Source organism: Mastigoproctus giganteus, chromosome 1 (assembly GCF_048544385.1).
Source record: "Mastigoproctus giganteus isolate SK-2022 chromosome 1, ASM4854438v1, whole genome shotgun sequence".
Lineage (NCBI taxonomy): Eukaryota > Metazoa > Arthropoda > Arachnida > Uropygi > Thelyphonidae > Mastigoproctus > Mastigoproctus giganteus.
In genome coordinates, this window is record NC_143575.1 from 193380313 (window position 1) to 193398345 (window position 18033).

At 38.0% G+C, this 18033-nt stretch overlaps 1 protein-coding gene across 1 annotated transcript in view; it reads left to right on the forward strand.

Annotated features, from left to right (window-relative positions):
• The window catches only part of LOC150091399 (uncharacterized), a 259597-nt gene that overhangs the window by 176366 nt on the left and 65198 nt on the right, over nucleotides 1–18033 (forward strand). Inside the window, exon 3 of the mRNA XM_090375352.1 lies at nucleotides 16019–16130. Coding sequence (XP_090231478.1) covers nucleotides 16019–16130 — 112 coding nt within the window. The remainder of the gene's footprint in view (nucleotides 1–16018; nucleotides 16131–18033) is intronic.

The following is an 18033-nucleotide window of genomic DNA, read 5'->3' on the forward strand; positions in this document are numbered from 1 at the left end:
GCAACTAAGAGTAAGAACAGGTGCATGTATACCAATGTCAAGAGTATAGTAAATAAATTTGATGAATTTGAAGTGATTGTACAATAAAAGCAATAAGATAAAATAAAATATAAAGAATAGCAATTAACATTTTATTTTATTTTATTTTTATTTTATCTTATTGCTTTTATTTTACAATCAGTGTATTTTATTTTATCATTTTAATTTGATCCGGTCTTATACTATATTATTCCTGTTTTAATAAAGTTTCAGTGATACGGTTGGTGTATTATTGCAGTTATTATGAAACAGAACATTCTCAACCCCAGAGGTCTATTTGAAGTACAGAAAGGACAGATGGGATAGGAAGGGAGGAGTGGTTATGCTGTTAAGATTTCTTAACAGCATAACCACTCCTCCCTTCCTAAAGTGTTTAATCCTAACCCTAAAAGTGTTAGGGTTAAACACTTTTAGGGTTAGGGTTATAAATCCATGTCAACTGGATTCACTGCCTTAAAATCTAAGGCAGTGAATCCAGTTGACATGGATTGATAGTGCAATGTTGAGCCAATTTGGTGTGACATAAGAAATGGGAAAGCAAAAATGAGGGTATGAGTGTGTTATATGTATGACTCTGATGAGTATAATGAACAACTGTACAGAGAAATACAGTGGGCCAGTAAATTAGAATGCCTTATAATGTGGAATTTTAACGTCCCAGATATTGACTGAAAGTTGTGTGACATAAGAAGTGGGAAAGCAAAAATGAGGGTATGAGTGTGTTATAGGTATGACTCTGATGAGTATAATGAACAACTGTACAGAGAAATACAGTGGGCCAGTAAATCAGAATGCCTTATAATGTGGAATTTTAACGTCCCAAATATTAACTGAAACTTGCGGTGGTCACTCGCATACTGGCAAGACTTTTGTGGATTAATTGGATGATTGTTTTCTACAACATGTTCAATGGGCAACCAGAGAGAGTAATACTCTTGATCTTGTTATCAGCAGTGATTATTCATGCATTAAGAATTTGCAGATAAAGGAACCACTAGGTGGCAGTGATCATAGTGTACTGATGTGGGATGTACTTAAAGATAAAACTACCATCATGGGTAAAGAGAAGGGTTTTGCTTTTATGAAGGTGACTACGGTGGTCTCAGACAGTTTTTAAATTCTATACAGTGGGATCAACTGATGATGTTAATCACTGAAAATTCTAAATGGGAAGCATTCAAGAAATTAATCTTGGAAACTACTAGGCTTTTCATACCAACTAAGAAATACTGTTCTTAGATGAACAGTATTTCAGATGTCAGATGAACTAATGAGACTCATGGCAGAGAAGAAAAATGCATGGAATGCATATAAAGTATCAGGTAATTTAGAAGCTTTTGGCAGAAATAAGCTAGTCTGTAATAAAGTCACAAAGGAAGTTAGCAAGCAAAAGCAGACTATGAGAAATCTTTGGCAAATCAAGTCACAAAGGAGGTTAGCAACCAAAAGCAGACTACAAGAAATCTTTGGCAAAGGATGCAAAAAAAACAGCAAAGACTTCTTTACTTATGTAAACTCTAAAAGGAAGGGGATTATCAATGGTTCGACTGTTGATGATGTTCTTGCTCAGGTAGCTGACAAACTGAATCAGTATTTTGTATCTACATTCACACATGATGAATTATTTAGGGAGTAGAATGCCAAAAGTTTATCAAATTCTAACAAGGATCAAAGTGGAGGAGAAATTGCTGAAGTTAAACATAAGAAAGGCACCTGGGGTGGATGGGATCTATCCAGTTATATTAAAGGAGGCGGTATGAATCAGAGTTGTACTACTCAATATGTTCTACGTTGATAATAATATTAGTAAAATAATAAGAGGAGTTTACCTCAATATAGTGCGTAGAACACTTCCGTATGATACCTTCCAGAAATTAAAACGGAAAAAACGAAAAAATCGACAACTTACCGGTACATCAGAGTAAAATATAAATAATTAAATAATCAATTTAACACAATACAAATCAATTTAAAACAGTTAAAAATCAAATTAACGCAATTAAAAGAATCTAATGAAAATATTCAAAACGATTTTCAAAAAGGGAAAAAAATTGCGTTAATTTGATTTTTAACTGTTTGAAATTGATTTGTATTGTGTTAAATTGATTATTTAATTATTTATATTTTACTCTGATGTACCGGTAAGTTGTCTGTCGATTTTTTCGTTTTTTCCGTTTTAATTTCTGGAGGGTATCATACGGAAGTGTTCTACGCACTATATTGAGGTAAACTCCTCTTATTATTTTACTAATATTAAAGGAGGCAGCAAAAGAAGTAAGCCATAATTGTGAGAGCATCCTTAGATTCAAGGGAGGTTCCCACAGAATGAAGATGTGCAAATGTATCCCCTATTCACAAAGGGGTTCGAAGGGTGACACAAGTAATTACAGACCTGTGAGTTTAATTTCTGTTGTGTTAGTTTAGTTTAATATGGAAAAATAATGGTGTCAATGGTTAAAGAAGCTTTGTAGGATTATCTAGACTACACCGCAGTTATAGTTCAGACAGCATGGGTTTGTTAAGGGACAGTCTTGTCTGACAAATTTCATTGGATACTACGATGTGGTTAAAAAAAGGAACTGGATGCAAAATATAATTTTTATATCATATACTTGGATTTCAGAAAAACTTTTGATACTGTTGCACATGGAAGACTGCTGTACAATTTGGAGCAGTATGGCATTAAGGGCAAGTTGCTGCTGTGGATAAAGGGATGGTTGAGTGGGAGAAGACACTGCTCTTTCTGGACTAATTTTATTAGTGGAGTACCCCAGGGTTTGGTGTTGGGACCATTGTTTTTTCTAATTTGTATCAACGATATTGATGAAGGTTTATTAGGCTTAATGTCCACGTTTTCAGACGATACATTAACGATCATTAACGACCCTGCCAAAGGTTGATAGGGTCATTAATGACAATATGCTGCTGCAACAGAATCTAGAAAAGTTGGGCAGATGGGCTGAGAAGTAGCAACTGAAGTTTAACATTGACAAATGCAAAGTATTGCACTCAGGGTAGTGGAGAATGAAAAAGACCTAGGGTAATTGTGCACTGAAATATGAAGTTTTCTGAGCAATGCAGATAGGCTGCCAGAGCAAGTCATGGGGTATTGTCAATGATAAAGAGGAATTTTGCTAGGCACTGGTCAGGCTTCGCCTTGAGTACTGCGTACAGGTTTGGAGGCCTCATTTTAGGAAGGATATATAGCTACTGGAACGAGTACAGAGAAGGGCAACAAGATTGGTGAGGGGAACAAAGGGTTGCTCTTACCAAGAACAACTTAAGTTCTGCAAGTTGCAACATCTGGAGATTAGGCACCTTCAAGGTGATCTGATTGAGGTGTATAAGCCCTTGAATGGTTTGAGCAAGCTTAATGCTGATGTCATTCTTCCTCTTGCTTAGATTGCACACCAGACAGGTGTAGCTACCGTATAGCAAAAGTAGGCAAAGCCTAGGGCCCTACTTCACCAGGGTCCATAAACAGATGCAAGTAGGGGCTGCCGCTACTAAGCTAGGGTCTATAGACAGATGCAACATGTAATGAAAATATTTTTCTAGAAATAAGGAAGGAATTCTTATATCTTATCACCAAAACATAACAAACCCAAGCAGCGGAAGTCTTTATTTTGCTTTTACAAATGCAACTTTGTATAGTGATCAGACATCCTTTTGGTTACTGTATATGTATGCGTCATATTGTATGGTGTTCGAGATTTCCCAAGTTGATAAGAGGACAGGGGGGATAGGCCCCACGTACATGTACAAACATTTAGCCATATACAGTGGTCAAAAGTTGTTAGTTGATTAATTTCAATTCAAGTTTGTTTAAGTTCAAGTCATTATCAAAACACCAATCGACATACAAAAATGTATTTGTTTATTATTATATTTTAAATACAAATAGCAAATTTTAAAATTAAATTAATAAAATTTTTAGTTAAAAATGTATGAAAAGAAAAAGGAAAAGAATGGAGCCCAAAAAAGAACAATGAAGAAAAAAAAAGAACAAGCAGTCAATAAATTACCTAAATTAGATCATTTCTTTACAAAACACAGTAATGAATTAGGCCCAGGAGGAGGTAAAGAAAAAACCAGTATTGAATCGGAAAATGTGGAAAAGAATGCTGCTGGTGTAAATATATCTGCAGATCATTTAAATCAAGCAAGTTCATCAAACAAAAACAATTCATCAACAATCACAGATATGCCTTCGTCGGAAATTAGTGTTGAATGCACTGCACCGTTTACTCCCTTAAGCGATCTTGGAGAATATGTGGACATCAACATTTCTGATGAAACAAAAAGAAATGTTATGAGTTTGTAACCCCAGAAACCTAAAGGACCATTTCCAAGGGATCCTGAACAACAAAATAGAAGTTTTAGTGACCCGTACTACTATTCTACTTCAATGTATGGTCCAGTTCCTCGTTTGTGGCTGGGCTACTCACGAATTTTAGATGCTGCATATTGCCAACCATGCTGGCTGTTTTCAAATATTAAAAATCAGTGACATTCCAGACTACTAGGTTGGAAAAATCTATCTTTTCGGGTAAAAACTCACAGTGTTTCTCAACATCATATCGGGGCATGTGCTATACATGAAATGTGGCAAAGAATGCACGATTGATAAGCATATTGAGGAACAAGTAAGGTACAGATCCTCGTTTTGGAAAATGGCACTAGAACGGTTATTTCGGACAACTATGGTTAAAAATTCTTTAGCATTTCGCGGTCATCAGGAAGGATTTTCCAAAGATTACAACGGCAATTTTTTTTTTTTTTTGGAAGTCCATTTACTTTTCTACTATGATGACATAATGAAACAAATTATTAATAAGCCATCGTACAGATGGCTTATTAATAATTTGTTTGATGGTTTATTAATGGCTTATTAATTATTAATAAGCCATCTGTAAGACAGTACGATGAGTTAGCTTCAGATTTTTTGTTTGATAATAGAGATCAGTGTTTTTTACTATGTTTTAGACAAAATTATAATACAAATTAAAAATTGTTTCAAAAGTATGAAGTTAGTAAAAATTTATTTTGCAATACTAGAACTGAAAAAATTATATGCCAAATGCTGAAATTTAAGTGAGTGTGAAAATCTCATAAAAAAAGTATTCATCTGTGCTCTCTCCCCAACTGCTGATTCAATATTGTAATTTAATCACACTTATTAAACAAGATTTATCAGCAGACAATTTTTTATTTGTTAATTTGAAAATATAATACCCTAGAAAGTGACTTTTCAGAAATTTTTACTGTATTTATGTTATTTTTTACCCTGCTGTGTCAGCTGCCTCTGCTAAAAGATCATTTAGTAAATTATGAATAATAAAAGATTATAAAAGAAATGCTATTGGTCAAAGTAAGAGTGTGCAGTCTTGCAATGTTGATTATTGAGCATAAATATGCCAGTAAAATGGATTTAAAAGATATTAATGATTTGGCAAATGTAAAAGTGCAAAAAGTAACATTTTAACTTTTTTGTAAATTTATTAGTTATAGTATAATTTTTTATGTTTGTCAAATTGTATTTAATGAGTAGTATCATATTGTAATATTAATTTTAATGTTTTTGATGTTTGTAAAATTATAAAGAAATCGTAAAAAAAACACATATTTATGTTATTAAAATGATTCAACATTTTTTTTATATTATACCTAATTAAAATTTATCTTAATAAAAATAAGGGGCCCAAAATGATTTCTTGCCTAAGGGCCCAAAAAACTTAGCTATATCACTGGCACCAGAGGGGGCATAAATTCAAGTTGAGGGAAGACAGTTGTAGAATAGATGTGTGGAAATTTGCCTTTACCTAGCTGGTGGTTGGGCGCTGGAACAAACTTCCATCGGCATTCGTGAAAGTTGATAACTTAAATGAATTCAAGTGGACAAACTTTTGGAGTGAATGGATGGGTGAAATGGGAAGAGTTTTTTTTTTTTTTGGCTGATGCTATATAAGCTTGCTTTCTTGCATGACATGCCTCTACTAATGCTATTGCACTATTCCACGTAGGACTTTCCTTTTGAGAAAAGGTTATCACTATTTGTTTAAGACGTGGCATACTTTTTTATTAAGGATGACAGCCATCATTTTTTTGGGATTGTCCCTATTTTGGGGGGGGGGGGTTGAATGAGTGAGTGATTTGAGCTTTTTGGCAGATGAGCAATGCTCGAAACTGGTATACCAAGTCTACCCGTTTTGGGCGTCATTTCCTGGTGTCCCCAGAAAGTATTGGGGATTTTGTTTTGTCCAGTTTTTCAGGTAAAGCTGTTTTTCTGAACTAGCTATATAGACAAGGTACAAACATATGTACAGAGGTAGTTGGCCTTAGCATTATATAAAAATTTTGTTCAGACAACGAACAACCATTTCACATCTTTGGGTATTTGTATTAAATTTATACCTGTCAGACAAAAATTATTTAATATCTTCAGTTTCCTGTCAGGATGGTAAAACCTGTCATCCAAGAATCAAATTAGCAAGGGATCCTATTCCAGTACTTCTTGGTGTTGAAGATATAGAAATTGATGGAACAATAGCTGTTTTTCTACATGTTTTGTCAGAAATTATTATGGGATAATAAATCCCATTTATTATGGGATAATAAATAATCCCAAATCATGCTTTGCATTTTAACAGTTCCTCATAGCAGTGCTGAGTGAGAGAGAATATTCAGCCAGTTGGGAAAAAAAAAAAAAATTGAGTTCCGATCTTCTCTTTCTGACGAAGTCTTGGAAATTCTCTTGACAACCAAGTCTAAACAGCAGTGCCATTGTTATAAACAAAACTTTGACTCAGTGTTTATGAAGAGGGCAAAGTCTGCAATAGTATCTTTTCTTGAATCAAGCATAATCAGTTGATATCTGACAGACCATGCAAACAGAAATCTTTTGAGAGAAAAATCCTAGTTATGGTAATTTTTGAAAGCATACTGTACTGGTAAACAATTCTGTAGCTGTATTTCAATATAAAGTGTGATGTTGTCAGTGAAACTTAATTTCTAGTACAGTATGGATTATGAAAGACTTGCTTATCCTGAAAAATCTACTTCAGATTTTTGTGAAATATCTTGTGTTTTTCCTCCTGATTTTGCAGAAAAGCTTCTGTTTTTTGCCTGTTTTGGCCAAAAAAAATCAATTTTCTTTTGGCTTTCTGTTACTTGATCTCTGGTATTTTTAAAGTCAAAAGTTTGCAGTTATGCAAGAACAACCATAATAAATGTATATCTTTTGACCAGCATTTTTTTCATAATTTAAGATTAACATAAGATATGAAGTTAAATATTTGTGCAAGAATATATTTAGTAATTCTTACTGTTGGGACCCATGGGATGGGAGGGAAACCAGAATTCTGTTATCTCAGTTGCCCAATCTGCTTTTTGTTAAAGCTTAGAAATGGAATTATAAGGCAGGAAAAAAAAATACTAATAAATAATAATACACATAATAATTTATTAACATAATAAATAATTTGTGTACTTACAATATATGAATGTGGTTAAAGGTTAATCTGGACTTTTGTTTTCACAAAAAATATATATACTGAATTACCAAACTTATTACTCTTTATGAAGAACTCTTTCTTTTTCAGGAACTCTTTTCCCTCTATTCTGTCATTTAATGTCACCGTGGCAAGAACTAATGCTAGCAGCATACAAAGAAGTAGGTTCACTGTGTAGACAATTCAGGTTACCATGCTAAAACTTATCATCTGTTTTGAATTTCTACCTTCCCAAGTACCCTTTCATTGGTCCAAACAAGGATAATCTCTGGAGTCTAAATGCAAACCAAATGATTTCATCATTTCCCAACCCAAGGTTGCAAATGTCATTGTCAAATCTCCATATATTAATGTGCATTTTTCTACAGCAGAGTGATTCTCTTTGATAGTTTCCTAATATATGAGGGGATATCAAAAAGTTCGTATCCTTACCTAGAAATAATAGCCCTAGAAAGGTGAAACTTCACAGGAACTTTAATCCTTTTCTATGTACTCTCCATGTATGGTAACACATTTCTCCCATCTATGGATCACTTTAATGCCTTGATCATAGAAGTCCGCACTTTTTGCCTGAAACCACCCACCATTCCAATTCATTGATGACTTCCTGAGACGAATCAAAGCTGTGTCCACGCAATGGTTTCTTCGTTTCTCGAAACAAGAAGTTTGACGGTGCTAGGTCAGGTGAATAGGGTGGGTGCTGCAGTAGCACAAATCCAACAGTTGGTGAGAACATTGCATTCGACATTGTTTCTGCAAAGGCATCAGCAATCGTGGAGCCCATCGTGCGGAAGATCATCTGCACATCTGCATAGACATGTGCAGATGATCGTGTAAAATGCTGTGGGCAGACCCATAACTAATTCCCACTGCATTTGCAATGAAATGAATTGTCACACGTCTGGCACTCATCACCACCTGCTCAACCTTTGCAACTGTCTCAGAATGTTGATGGCCTTCCTTCTCTAGGCTCATCAAAGACACTTGTATGACTGTGCTGGAACTGCTGATTCCACTTTTTTTACAGTGTTAGAGGATGGCAATTCTGCCCAGACACAGCTTTCATTTCTTTGTCAATTTCCTGAGCTTTCTTGCCCTGCAAATGGAGGAACTTGATCACTGCTCAATACTCCACTTTGTCAACCATAGTGTCCTTCCTCAGATTCTGGGCTCCACCTCGGGTGTACGATCATCTACGGGAATGAAATTTCATGTTAGTTATTGAATATGTAGACAACTTATATTAAAAATGCCATCTTTCTACTGATGTTTTATCTAGTCCAAAGTACAAACTTTTTGATACCCTCTCGTATAGAGAAAAGATTGTCACAGACATTCTCTCAGATATGCCAGATAAGCTGTATTTGCTACCTGGGGGTCTAAAACGCTGATGGCACTGATATTCGGGTGACACTCAAGTCAAATTGGACCCAATTTCAGCGAAGTCTGGATGGCCTGTGACAGTCAAATCCTCTGCTTGCACCTTCATGATGGTGGGCCTGTTAGTAATCCTGGGTATAAACTCCTGCACAAGTACATGGTGGGTGACCATGTACTTGTGAACCAACGTAAGCAGGGGTTGAGGTGGGGCGCCCACACTACATGGAGGAATGCTGCCCCTCTATGTTACCAGGCAGTATTAGGTGGTAGATGACTCTCCTCAACCGGTACAATACCACCACTTTGCTTATTGGAAGCTTGAAGTGGTGGAATCCATGTTTAGTCTCTAGAGCTAAGTTCTGGTCAACCCTTCCCTATCTCTTCCAACATGCAGTATGATTGATGACTTTTGAGGTTATGATGAACATCGTGGCGAGATCCAATATTCCTTACATTTCGAGGGTACAGCTCTAAAACGGTGTTCGCAGGCTGGCCGCTAGTTAGTACACCAGACCGAACCTTTTGGTAACTCTCTAGGAGGCTTCCAGATCAGCTAGTGTATAATCTTGCTACCTTTACTCTGCCAGATAGTGACTGGAGGTAGTCCGAGTTATGTCAGGGATCTGGATATATTCTTACCATGTGTACGCCATATCCAAAAATTTCATTACTTCATACAGCAGTGTCTCCAGACCAGTCTTCAGGGGATGCCCTCAGGGATCTGTCCTGGGGCCTCTCCTCTGGAATCTGGTGCTGGATGATTTCCTGAACACCAAACTCAACAATGTACAAACCCAGGCCTATGCAGATGACCTGGTCATGCTCTTTTCTGCCAATAACAGAACCCAACTAGAAGCAACTGCCAACCAGGCCATCTCCACCCTTCAAGCTTGGGCAGAGCATAACAACCTAAAGATCTCCCCAGAGAAAACCAATTCGATCCTACTAAAAGGCACCCTTGATTTGAGAAGACCTCCCCAAATCAAGGTCAATGGTGTTACAGTAAAACTAAAAACAGAGCTTAAATATCTAGGTTTGATCTTAGACAAAAACCTTTCCTTCACTCCTCATCTAGACCAACTCAGGATTAAGATCAGGAAGTATGCTGCCCAAGTCTCAAGAGTTGCCCGGAAGGACTGGGGCTTAAAGAAGAGAACGCTGTCACTCTTCTATAAGGCAGTTTTCATCCCGGTTATCACCTATGCTTCTGGAGTCTGGTACAAGAAGGCCAATACCGTAGTAAACAGATCGCGCCTAGGAACTATCCAGCGCTCTCTTCTCCTTCTGTCCTCGCGTGCCTGTCGCACTGTCAGCACCCATGCGCTCCAGGTCCTCACTGGATCTCTTCCACTGGACCTGGAGATTGTTCGTCATGGGTTGCTCTACCAAATAGCCAAAGGAAGAGCAGTTACTTGTGCAGGTTTCACCACTGACCCAGCAAATAATAGAAACGCTGAAAAGAAGAGACTTAATGAACATCTAACAGACACCTGGCAAGAAAGATGGCAGGCATCAACTAAAGGCGCTGTCACCAAAAGATTCCTCCCTGATGTCAGGGCCTCCTACCCCCTCACACCTGTCTGGTTTTCACCAGGACTCTATGCTACCTACCTCCTCACTGGACATGGCTCCTTCCAGAAAAAACTACATGACTTCAGAATTTCAGACTCACCCCGCTGCCACTGTGGAGAGGATCAGACGTGGGAGCACCTTGCCCACAGCTGTGAAATCTACGAGGACTTCAGGAGGATCCTAATAACAAAACTACGCTTCAACTACCAAAATCAAGAACACCTCACCCTACAGAATGAAGAAACTTACCGAGCTCTGACTCAATTTGCAATGGACTTATTTACCAGGCAGAAAGCGCTACCACCACCTTAGTATCCGAATCAATAGGTCATAACAACCATGACTGCCAATTGTTGCTACGCATCATTGAGCCATGGATGCTAACGCCTTGGACCAACTTGCACAAGACTTGACTAGCAGTGCAATAAAAGACAGGGTCCGCACATACCTTGACAAATTCCTCATCATTGATTTCTGGACAAACTTCTCTCGCCCAGATGTGACACATTTCATCAAGAAGAGGCCTAGCATCGATCCCTGGACTTGACCATCAATCTTGGACTCCCGGTTTTGACCCCCCCCCACTGTTTGTTCTGATGGACTACTGGACCAGCCTTCAGTCTGGATGCGACATAGACTCACCAAATGGAGCCCCAATGACGGCACCTGAACTAGACCTTACTGAACATGACCCATCCACCATAGCAGCACTCACACTGCTGGATTTCCAGCAAGTTGTCGGCTCCAACTGACTGGCCGTGCTAGCTGTACCTACCCTGAACTTGCGGAGTATATCTCTCTCTCCTTTTTTTTTTTTTTTTTTTTTCGGCTTCTTTCTTCTTCTGTTTCCTGCCATCCGTTCTTTTATCCCCCCCCCCCCTATTTTTCTCTTACAGAATGATTTTTTTTTTTTTTTTTTTTATATTTATTTATTTATTTATTTTATTTTATTTTATTTTTTTTTTTTGTGGGGTGGTGGTTTTCGTCCACCCGCCACCCCACTCCTCTCTCTGGTGAGGCACTGGGCATGCCACACTGTCATCAGGGGCCATCTTCCCTATTGGCCCCTTTCTTCTGTTTCCTACCCTCCAGTCTTCTGCCTTCCTCCCTTACTTTTCTCTTGCACAACGTTTTTTTTTTTTTTTTTTTTTTTTATTTAGTTTATATATATATATATATATATATATATATATATGTGTGCGTGTGTGTGTGTATATACATATATTTATATATACACATACACGCATTCCCCACAGGTCTAAATCTAAAAACATCAAAATTACTGCCCGACCTATTTGGCCCTAGAACAAGTTATCAGCGAACAACCCTACGCTCTGTTAAAATTACAACCGTTGCTCAAGAAACAGCGATCAGCTCATTCTCAAATCTGGTCCTAGCCACTGAAATCCCAGGAAAGTAGGTGGCAGGACCCGCCAGAGTACTCTAGCTACAGTGGTACACCCGGTCAGCCTCCCCGTGGCATGGTGTGGTAACGTCGGGTCCCACTAGGGGCTCGGCGGCTAATAGACCGGAGGAACAAAGGGCACAACACAATATACAGCACATGACCCCCACACACTTCAAATCTCTGGCCCCGATACAATGTACACCCGCGGAGATGGGAGAAATCCCAGGAGCCGTTAGACACTAACATACCTTATACCTTATACCTTATACTTCATACAGCATGTTCCACTCACTTTTTCTTACTATTGAATACACCATGAATTGTCAAACTAATAGAGCAAGCTTATCTGCGAAAAGATCTAAACCTCCCAAGCACTTCCTAATTTATTTCACAAATATACGTGGTCTCAATTCTAATCTCAACGATGTCCATTTCCACTTGCACTCTGCCAAACCCCATGTACTTTTTCTGACGGAATCTCAGTTATCGGTTGATTCAACTACTGCTCATCTCAGATGCCCAAATTATTCGCTGTATGCTTCCTTTCACCAAAAAGGTGGTACTTGTGCATATGTCCGTTCTGATATTACCTGTCAGAGACTTGGCAATTTGGAATCTCCTCTCTTTGATCTTCTCTGGCTTAAATTCTCTCTACCTCATTGTGTCAAATTCATCTGTTGTCTCTACCGTTCTCCCAACTCCACTAATCACTTGGAGCTCTTTGACTTCCTCTCTTTGCAACTTGACTTTCTCCAGTCCAACTTTCCTAACAGTGAGGTAATTTTCCTTGGTGATTTTAATGTTCACAACTCCAGCTGGCTTCCATTTTCTAGTCACACCGACCCAGCTGGTCGAGATGCTGAGGCTTTTGCAATTACTAACGACTTTGCGCAGATTGTTCATTTACCTACAAGAATACCAGGCAATCCTAATCATACAGCCAATACGCTTGATCTTTTTCTCACAAACAACCCTTCTAAGTACACAGTCGAAGTGAGAGGTCCTTTAGGCACTTAAGATCACAACTCGGTGATTGTCTCTTCTCCAATGGAACCTTTATCTCATGGCTATTCCCAACCTCGTGTTGTTTGGCATTACAAGAATGCAAAATGGGATGACCTGCGAGACTTCTTTTCCTTGGTCGGATTACTGTTTCAAAACTTCTGATGTCAACGTTTGCTCAGATCATGTCAGTGAAATTATTCTTGCAGGAATGGAATCCTTTATCCCACACTCCACTTTAAAATCTCGTCCTTTATCTAAACCTTAGTTTTCCAATAAATGTGCTAAGGCTGTTCAAGAGAAGAATGTTGCATATCGTAATTGGCTTGTTTCTAATTCTCCAGTTTCATTTTCTGCCTACACCAAAGCTCGCAACAATTGTAAAGCAGTTATTAATCAGTCCAAACTAGATTTTGAACAGGCTAAGAGTAGAAAACTTGCTTCTTGCCCTAATGGTAGCTGAGTATTCTGGTCTCTTTCCAAAGCTATTGGCCGAAACTTTTGCCCATCTCTGCTCCCACCTCTGTCCAAACCGGATGGTTCTGTTGTCACTTCAGCGAAGGATAAAGCTGACCTGCTACCATCCCATTTTTCTTCCAACTCATATATTAATGATCTTGGTAAAACACCTCCCACCATTCCCAACACGCTCCATTCAAATCCATTCCAATCATTTGGTCTTCTGTCAAAAGGATGTCAGAAGGATTTTGACAAATCTTGATGCTAAAAAAGCTCCAGGTCCCGATGGTATTTCTCCACTTGTTCTCAAAACCTGTGCTCCTGAACCCACTCCTATACTTTGCTGCCTTTTGTCACTTTCTTATTCCAAAGGTGTTTTTCTTTCTGCTTGGAAATTTGCTATATCCAGCCAGTTCCTAAAAAGGGTGACAAATCCCTCCCATCCAAATATCGTCCCATTGCAATTACTTCTACTCTTTCTAAATTAATGGAGAAATCAATTAACTGTCAACTCTTAAACTACCTAGAAACCTTTTTCTGATCAACGATCTCCAGTATGGATTCCATCAGTGTCGATCCACTGGTGATATTCTGGCTTATGTTACCCATTTATGGACTAATTCAATGGAAAGGTTCGGTGAAACATAAGTAGTTGCTCTTGACATCTCAAAGGCTTTCGATCGTGTTTGGCATAAAGGTCTTCTAAACAAGCTTCCATCTTATGGTTTGCCAACTGTTTTTTGTAATTGGTTATCTAGTTTTCTCTTTGATCGCTCACTAAGGGTGATGGTAGATGGTAGATGGCTCTGTCTTCTAACTTCTCCACTAATGCCGGTGTCCCCTAAGGTTCAGTTCTTTCCCCCACTCTTTTCCTCTTGTATATTAATGACCTTCTTCCATTAACTGGAAATCCTATCCATAGTTTTGGCGATGATAGCACATTGCATTCCACTTTCCATTTTGAGAAATCTTGTCCTGCTCAATCAGCTTCAACTTCTCGAAAATCTGCTACCAATTCCTTAAATGCCGATCTTCAGGTAATTCTCCAGTGGGGCAAAGACAACTTAGTTGATTTCAACCCTTCTAAAACTCAGTCTTGTCTTAGATCTCGCAAAAAGGATTCTTCTGCTCTTATGCTTATCTTTTTAGTGATACTCCAATTTCTAGGCAAAATGATATATCTCTTTTGGGGATTACCTTGACTTCTAATCTCTCTTGGCACAAGCACATTACAAATATTGCTTCCTCTGCATCTAAAAAACTTGGTTTTCTCTTTCACTCTCGGCGTTACTTTTCTTCCAAACAGCTGCGGATAAACAGGGCGGATAAATCGCATATCCGCCCTGCCATGGAATATTGTTCCCACATCTGGTGGGGTGGTGCCCCCAAAACCTCTCTCAGGCTTCTTAATTCCATTCAGAAGAGGGCAGTTAGGTTAATTAATGATTCATCTCTAACAGTCTCTCCACTCGCTGTCTCATAGACATACTGTTTCTGCTGCATGCCTCTTCTGCAGATACTTCCATGGGCACTGTTCTTCTGAAGTGGCTTCTATAATTCCCGCTCTCTCTTTCAAAACAGTCCGAACACGTGCTGCCACCAGCCAACATCCATTTACTGTCCAACTTGAAACTCACAGAACCAACTTTTCATCTTCCTCATTTATTCATTCAACTGCCGTTTTCTGGAACAACCTTCCTTCATACGTATTTCCTGAAAATTACAGTCTACAGAAGTTCAAGTCCAATGTCACCAAATATCTTCTTTCGTCTTCTCAACCTCCGACCAAAACATGGTACTAAGTACTATAGGTTCTAATACCTGTCGTGTTTGGGGTTTACATTAAAAAAAAAAAAAAAAAGGTATTTTATTACACCATTTCATACTGGACATCTTAAATTCTGGGGTACTAGGTTCTGTGTCACTATTCACTGCAAAAATGTTACCCCAGTCTAGGTGTTTAATGGAAACAGTAACACATGCCTTTCTAGTTGAACATCTGTGGCTTTGGAACTCGCCATCCACACTTTCTCAAATTATACGTGTCCTTGAATAATTGCCTTTACACTTCCAAAATATATGCACACTTTTGATGCAATATCATACATTGTAATTTTTTTATATATATTTCCAAAATTATCTCCTTGACAGGATAAATGTTCACAATTATGTTAGCTGCCTGCTGCATATGATCATGTAGTGCATTAGCAACATTTTCGTGGCCTTTGGGAAAACTTATTTCACCACTCATACACTCTTGCACATGATAGGGCCCCTCCCTTGCATTATGCAGACTTTCAGCTGGTTTTACTCTCTTCTTTAGGAGACTGAAATCAACAGCACTGTTCTACAACTGGAGTGATAGTCTAATGCCATCTCATACTGCTTTTAATGCACATGTGTGGAGGGCATGGATATGTGTCAGGGACTGAGAGCAGTGTTCTACCACCTGTTATGATGAGTGTTTTGTCAATCTTATACACACACTTGTGTGCACAAGAATAAAAAAAAAAAAAAATGTCCAGATTAACCTTGACTAAAACATGTATGTATGCAGCACTTTAGTATTGTTTATTGGTTTCAAATCTGAAACTAGTTTGTCTATTAAGCGATTAAAGATTGAATTTAGTTTGCATTTTTATTGCAGGAATCTGCCCTTCGCTTATTAAAGCTGACAGGAAAAACACTAGAGTCATCTAGTGACGGTAAGCAAGACTGGAGTCAGCCAATCAATGGTCTGAGTAGGCCAGCTGGTACATGTAAGTGGTTTTATACAAAATTGTTATTAATTTTTTAATTCATTATAATTATATAATTACAGATATGTCTATGTAGTCAAACATTTAGTAACAGAAGCAACACATCAGTTTTTTTTTTTTTTACTTGAAAGTGTGATGCAAGCCAGAGAGAACTTTGCATTTATAAAAATATGCATAGGCGTCTGTATTTTTGATTATACAGAAGGTAAAAATATATGAAATGCAAGCCAAAATTGTATTCATTTTTAGCAAAGAAAAGAAGTATTCTTGTCTGTGATAGTGAAACTTTTTCATGCTGTTTAATGTTAAGTATTACAGAATTTTTTTCTATACGTATTTGCAAAAGTCCCTTTAACATGTCTTAGGTTATTTATTACTGTTATTTGATGTACAATAAGCATTGTCTGTATTCACATATTCTGTTGTTGTTGATATTGGGTTTGAAGACACAAGGGCGAACGAGGCCAAATTCTTCTGTCCATTCATAGGTTTATTTGCAGGCAGAAGGTTGTAGATGTTGAATTAAAATTTTCTGTACAGGCCAATATGCTTCAAATTGAATAGAAATTCTTTTATAATTGCATCATTTACTAGGAATGGGATACTTACTAGGAAATGGGATAAATCTGGTGCAGCATAAGCCTTTGGTTTCCTTGCACCATATAACTAATAATAATAATAATCTTGTGCGACAGACAACCTGGAGAATGACTGGAAAGTGCTTGAGCGAATGATTAATTATAGGGGACAAACAACAAGTAAATTATGTGCCATAAATTGATTATGATAGGATGAGCACCAGGGAGGGTTTCTCCTGATAAAAGGAAGAGATGTGTAAGGTAGGTGTGCCCAATTCTGAGTCTTGCCAATACCACTTCCTCTCGTCTGTTTCATTGGAAGCTAGAGGGCCACAGCTTTGGATCTTGCTTTATCTGGTAATGTTTATTGTTGGTATTATTACTTTTACAGATCTGTGACCAGTATTGTAATGGGCTTTGTGATAGGCTCATTGAATGACAGGCTTATAGTCAGTGTAAGGAACCTGAGGATGTAATGTGAGAGTGGGTTGAGAGTGTTTAGCAGAAAGGTTAACACTTTCATTTCCCAGAATGGGCCAGGATTTAGCAAAATGTTATTGACTGATTGGGCTCGCTGTGGGAGAGTAACTGAGAGTGAATGTATTTCAAGGCAGGATTAGAAGATAGAAATTTTTCCTCATGGTAGAGACTGCACTAAGAGAGAGTGTAAATTATGGCTGACGAGATGGAAAAAGCAATAACTTTACTAAGGGCTAACCTGATAGCAAATAGTTCAGCAGTGAACACACTGCATGCTACTAGTAATGAGACTGTAAATGAAGGAAGAAACTGTCACAGCACCTATCATACAAGTGTTTTTTTGATTCATCAGTATATATTTTACAGGCATGGAGTCCAGAGTAGCATGAGCTGAGTGCAGCTGTGATATTGCAGGTAGATATAACATTCTTCCCCCGCCACACACAACTGGTGAAAGTGTGTATTGTAAGAGGCAGAAATGTACATCCAAGGTTGAACAGATACACTTGCATCCTGATAAACATTACTTAAGTTGGCATTCCAACTCTGAACAAGCTCTCTTACTCTCAATTGGTATGTGATGGAAGACTCCGGATCTTAGCAGTGTAGTGAAGCAGTAATGTTTTCTACAAAAGTGTAACGGGGGATCATATGCTTTAGATCACTTTGGATTCGGGAAGTCCTGGAAGTCCATTGTGCTGGATGACATTTAGCTATTGTAAAATACTGCTCCTGACAGAGTTATATACTGGCTGCAACCATAATCTATGTGTGAATGGATTAAAGTTTTCTAAAGATGCAATAAAGTATACTAATCAGCTCCCCGTGACACTGAAAAGACTAAA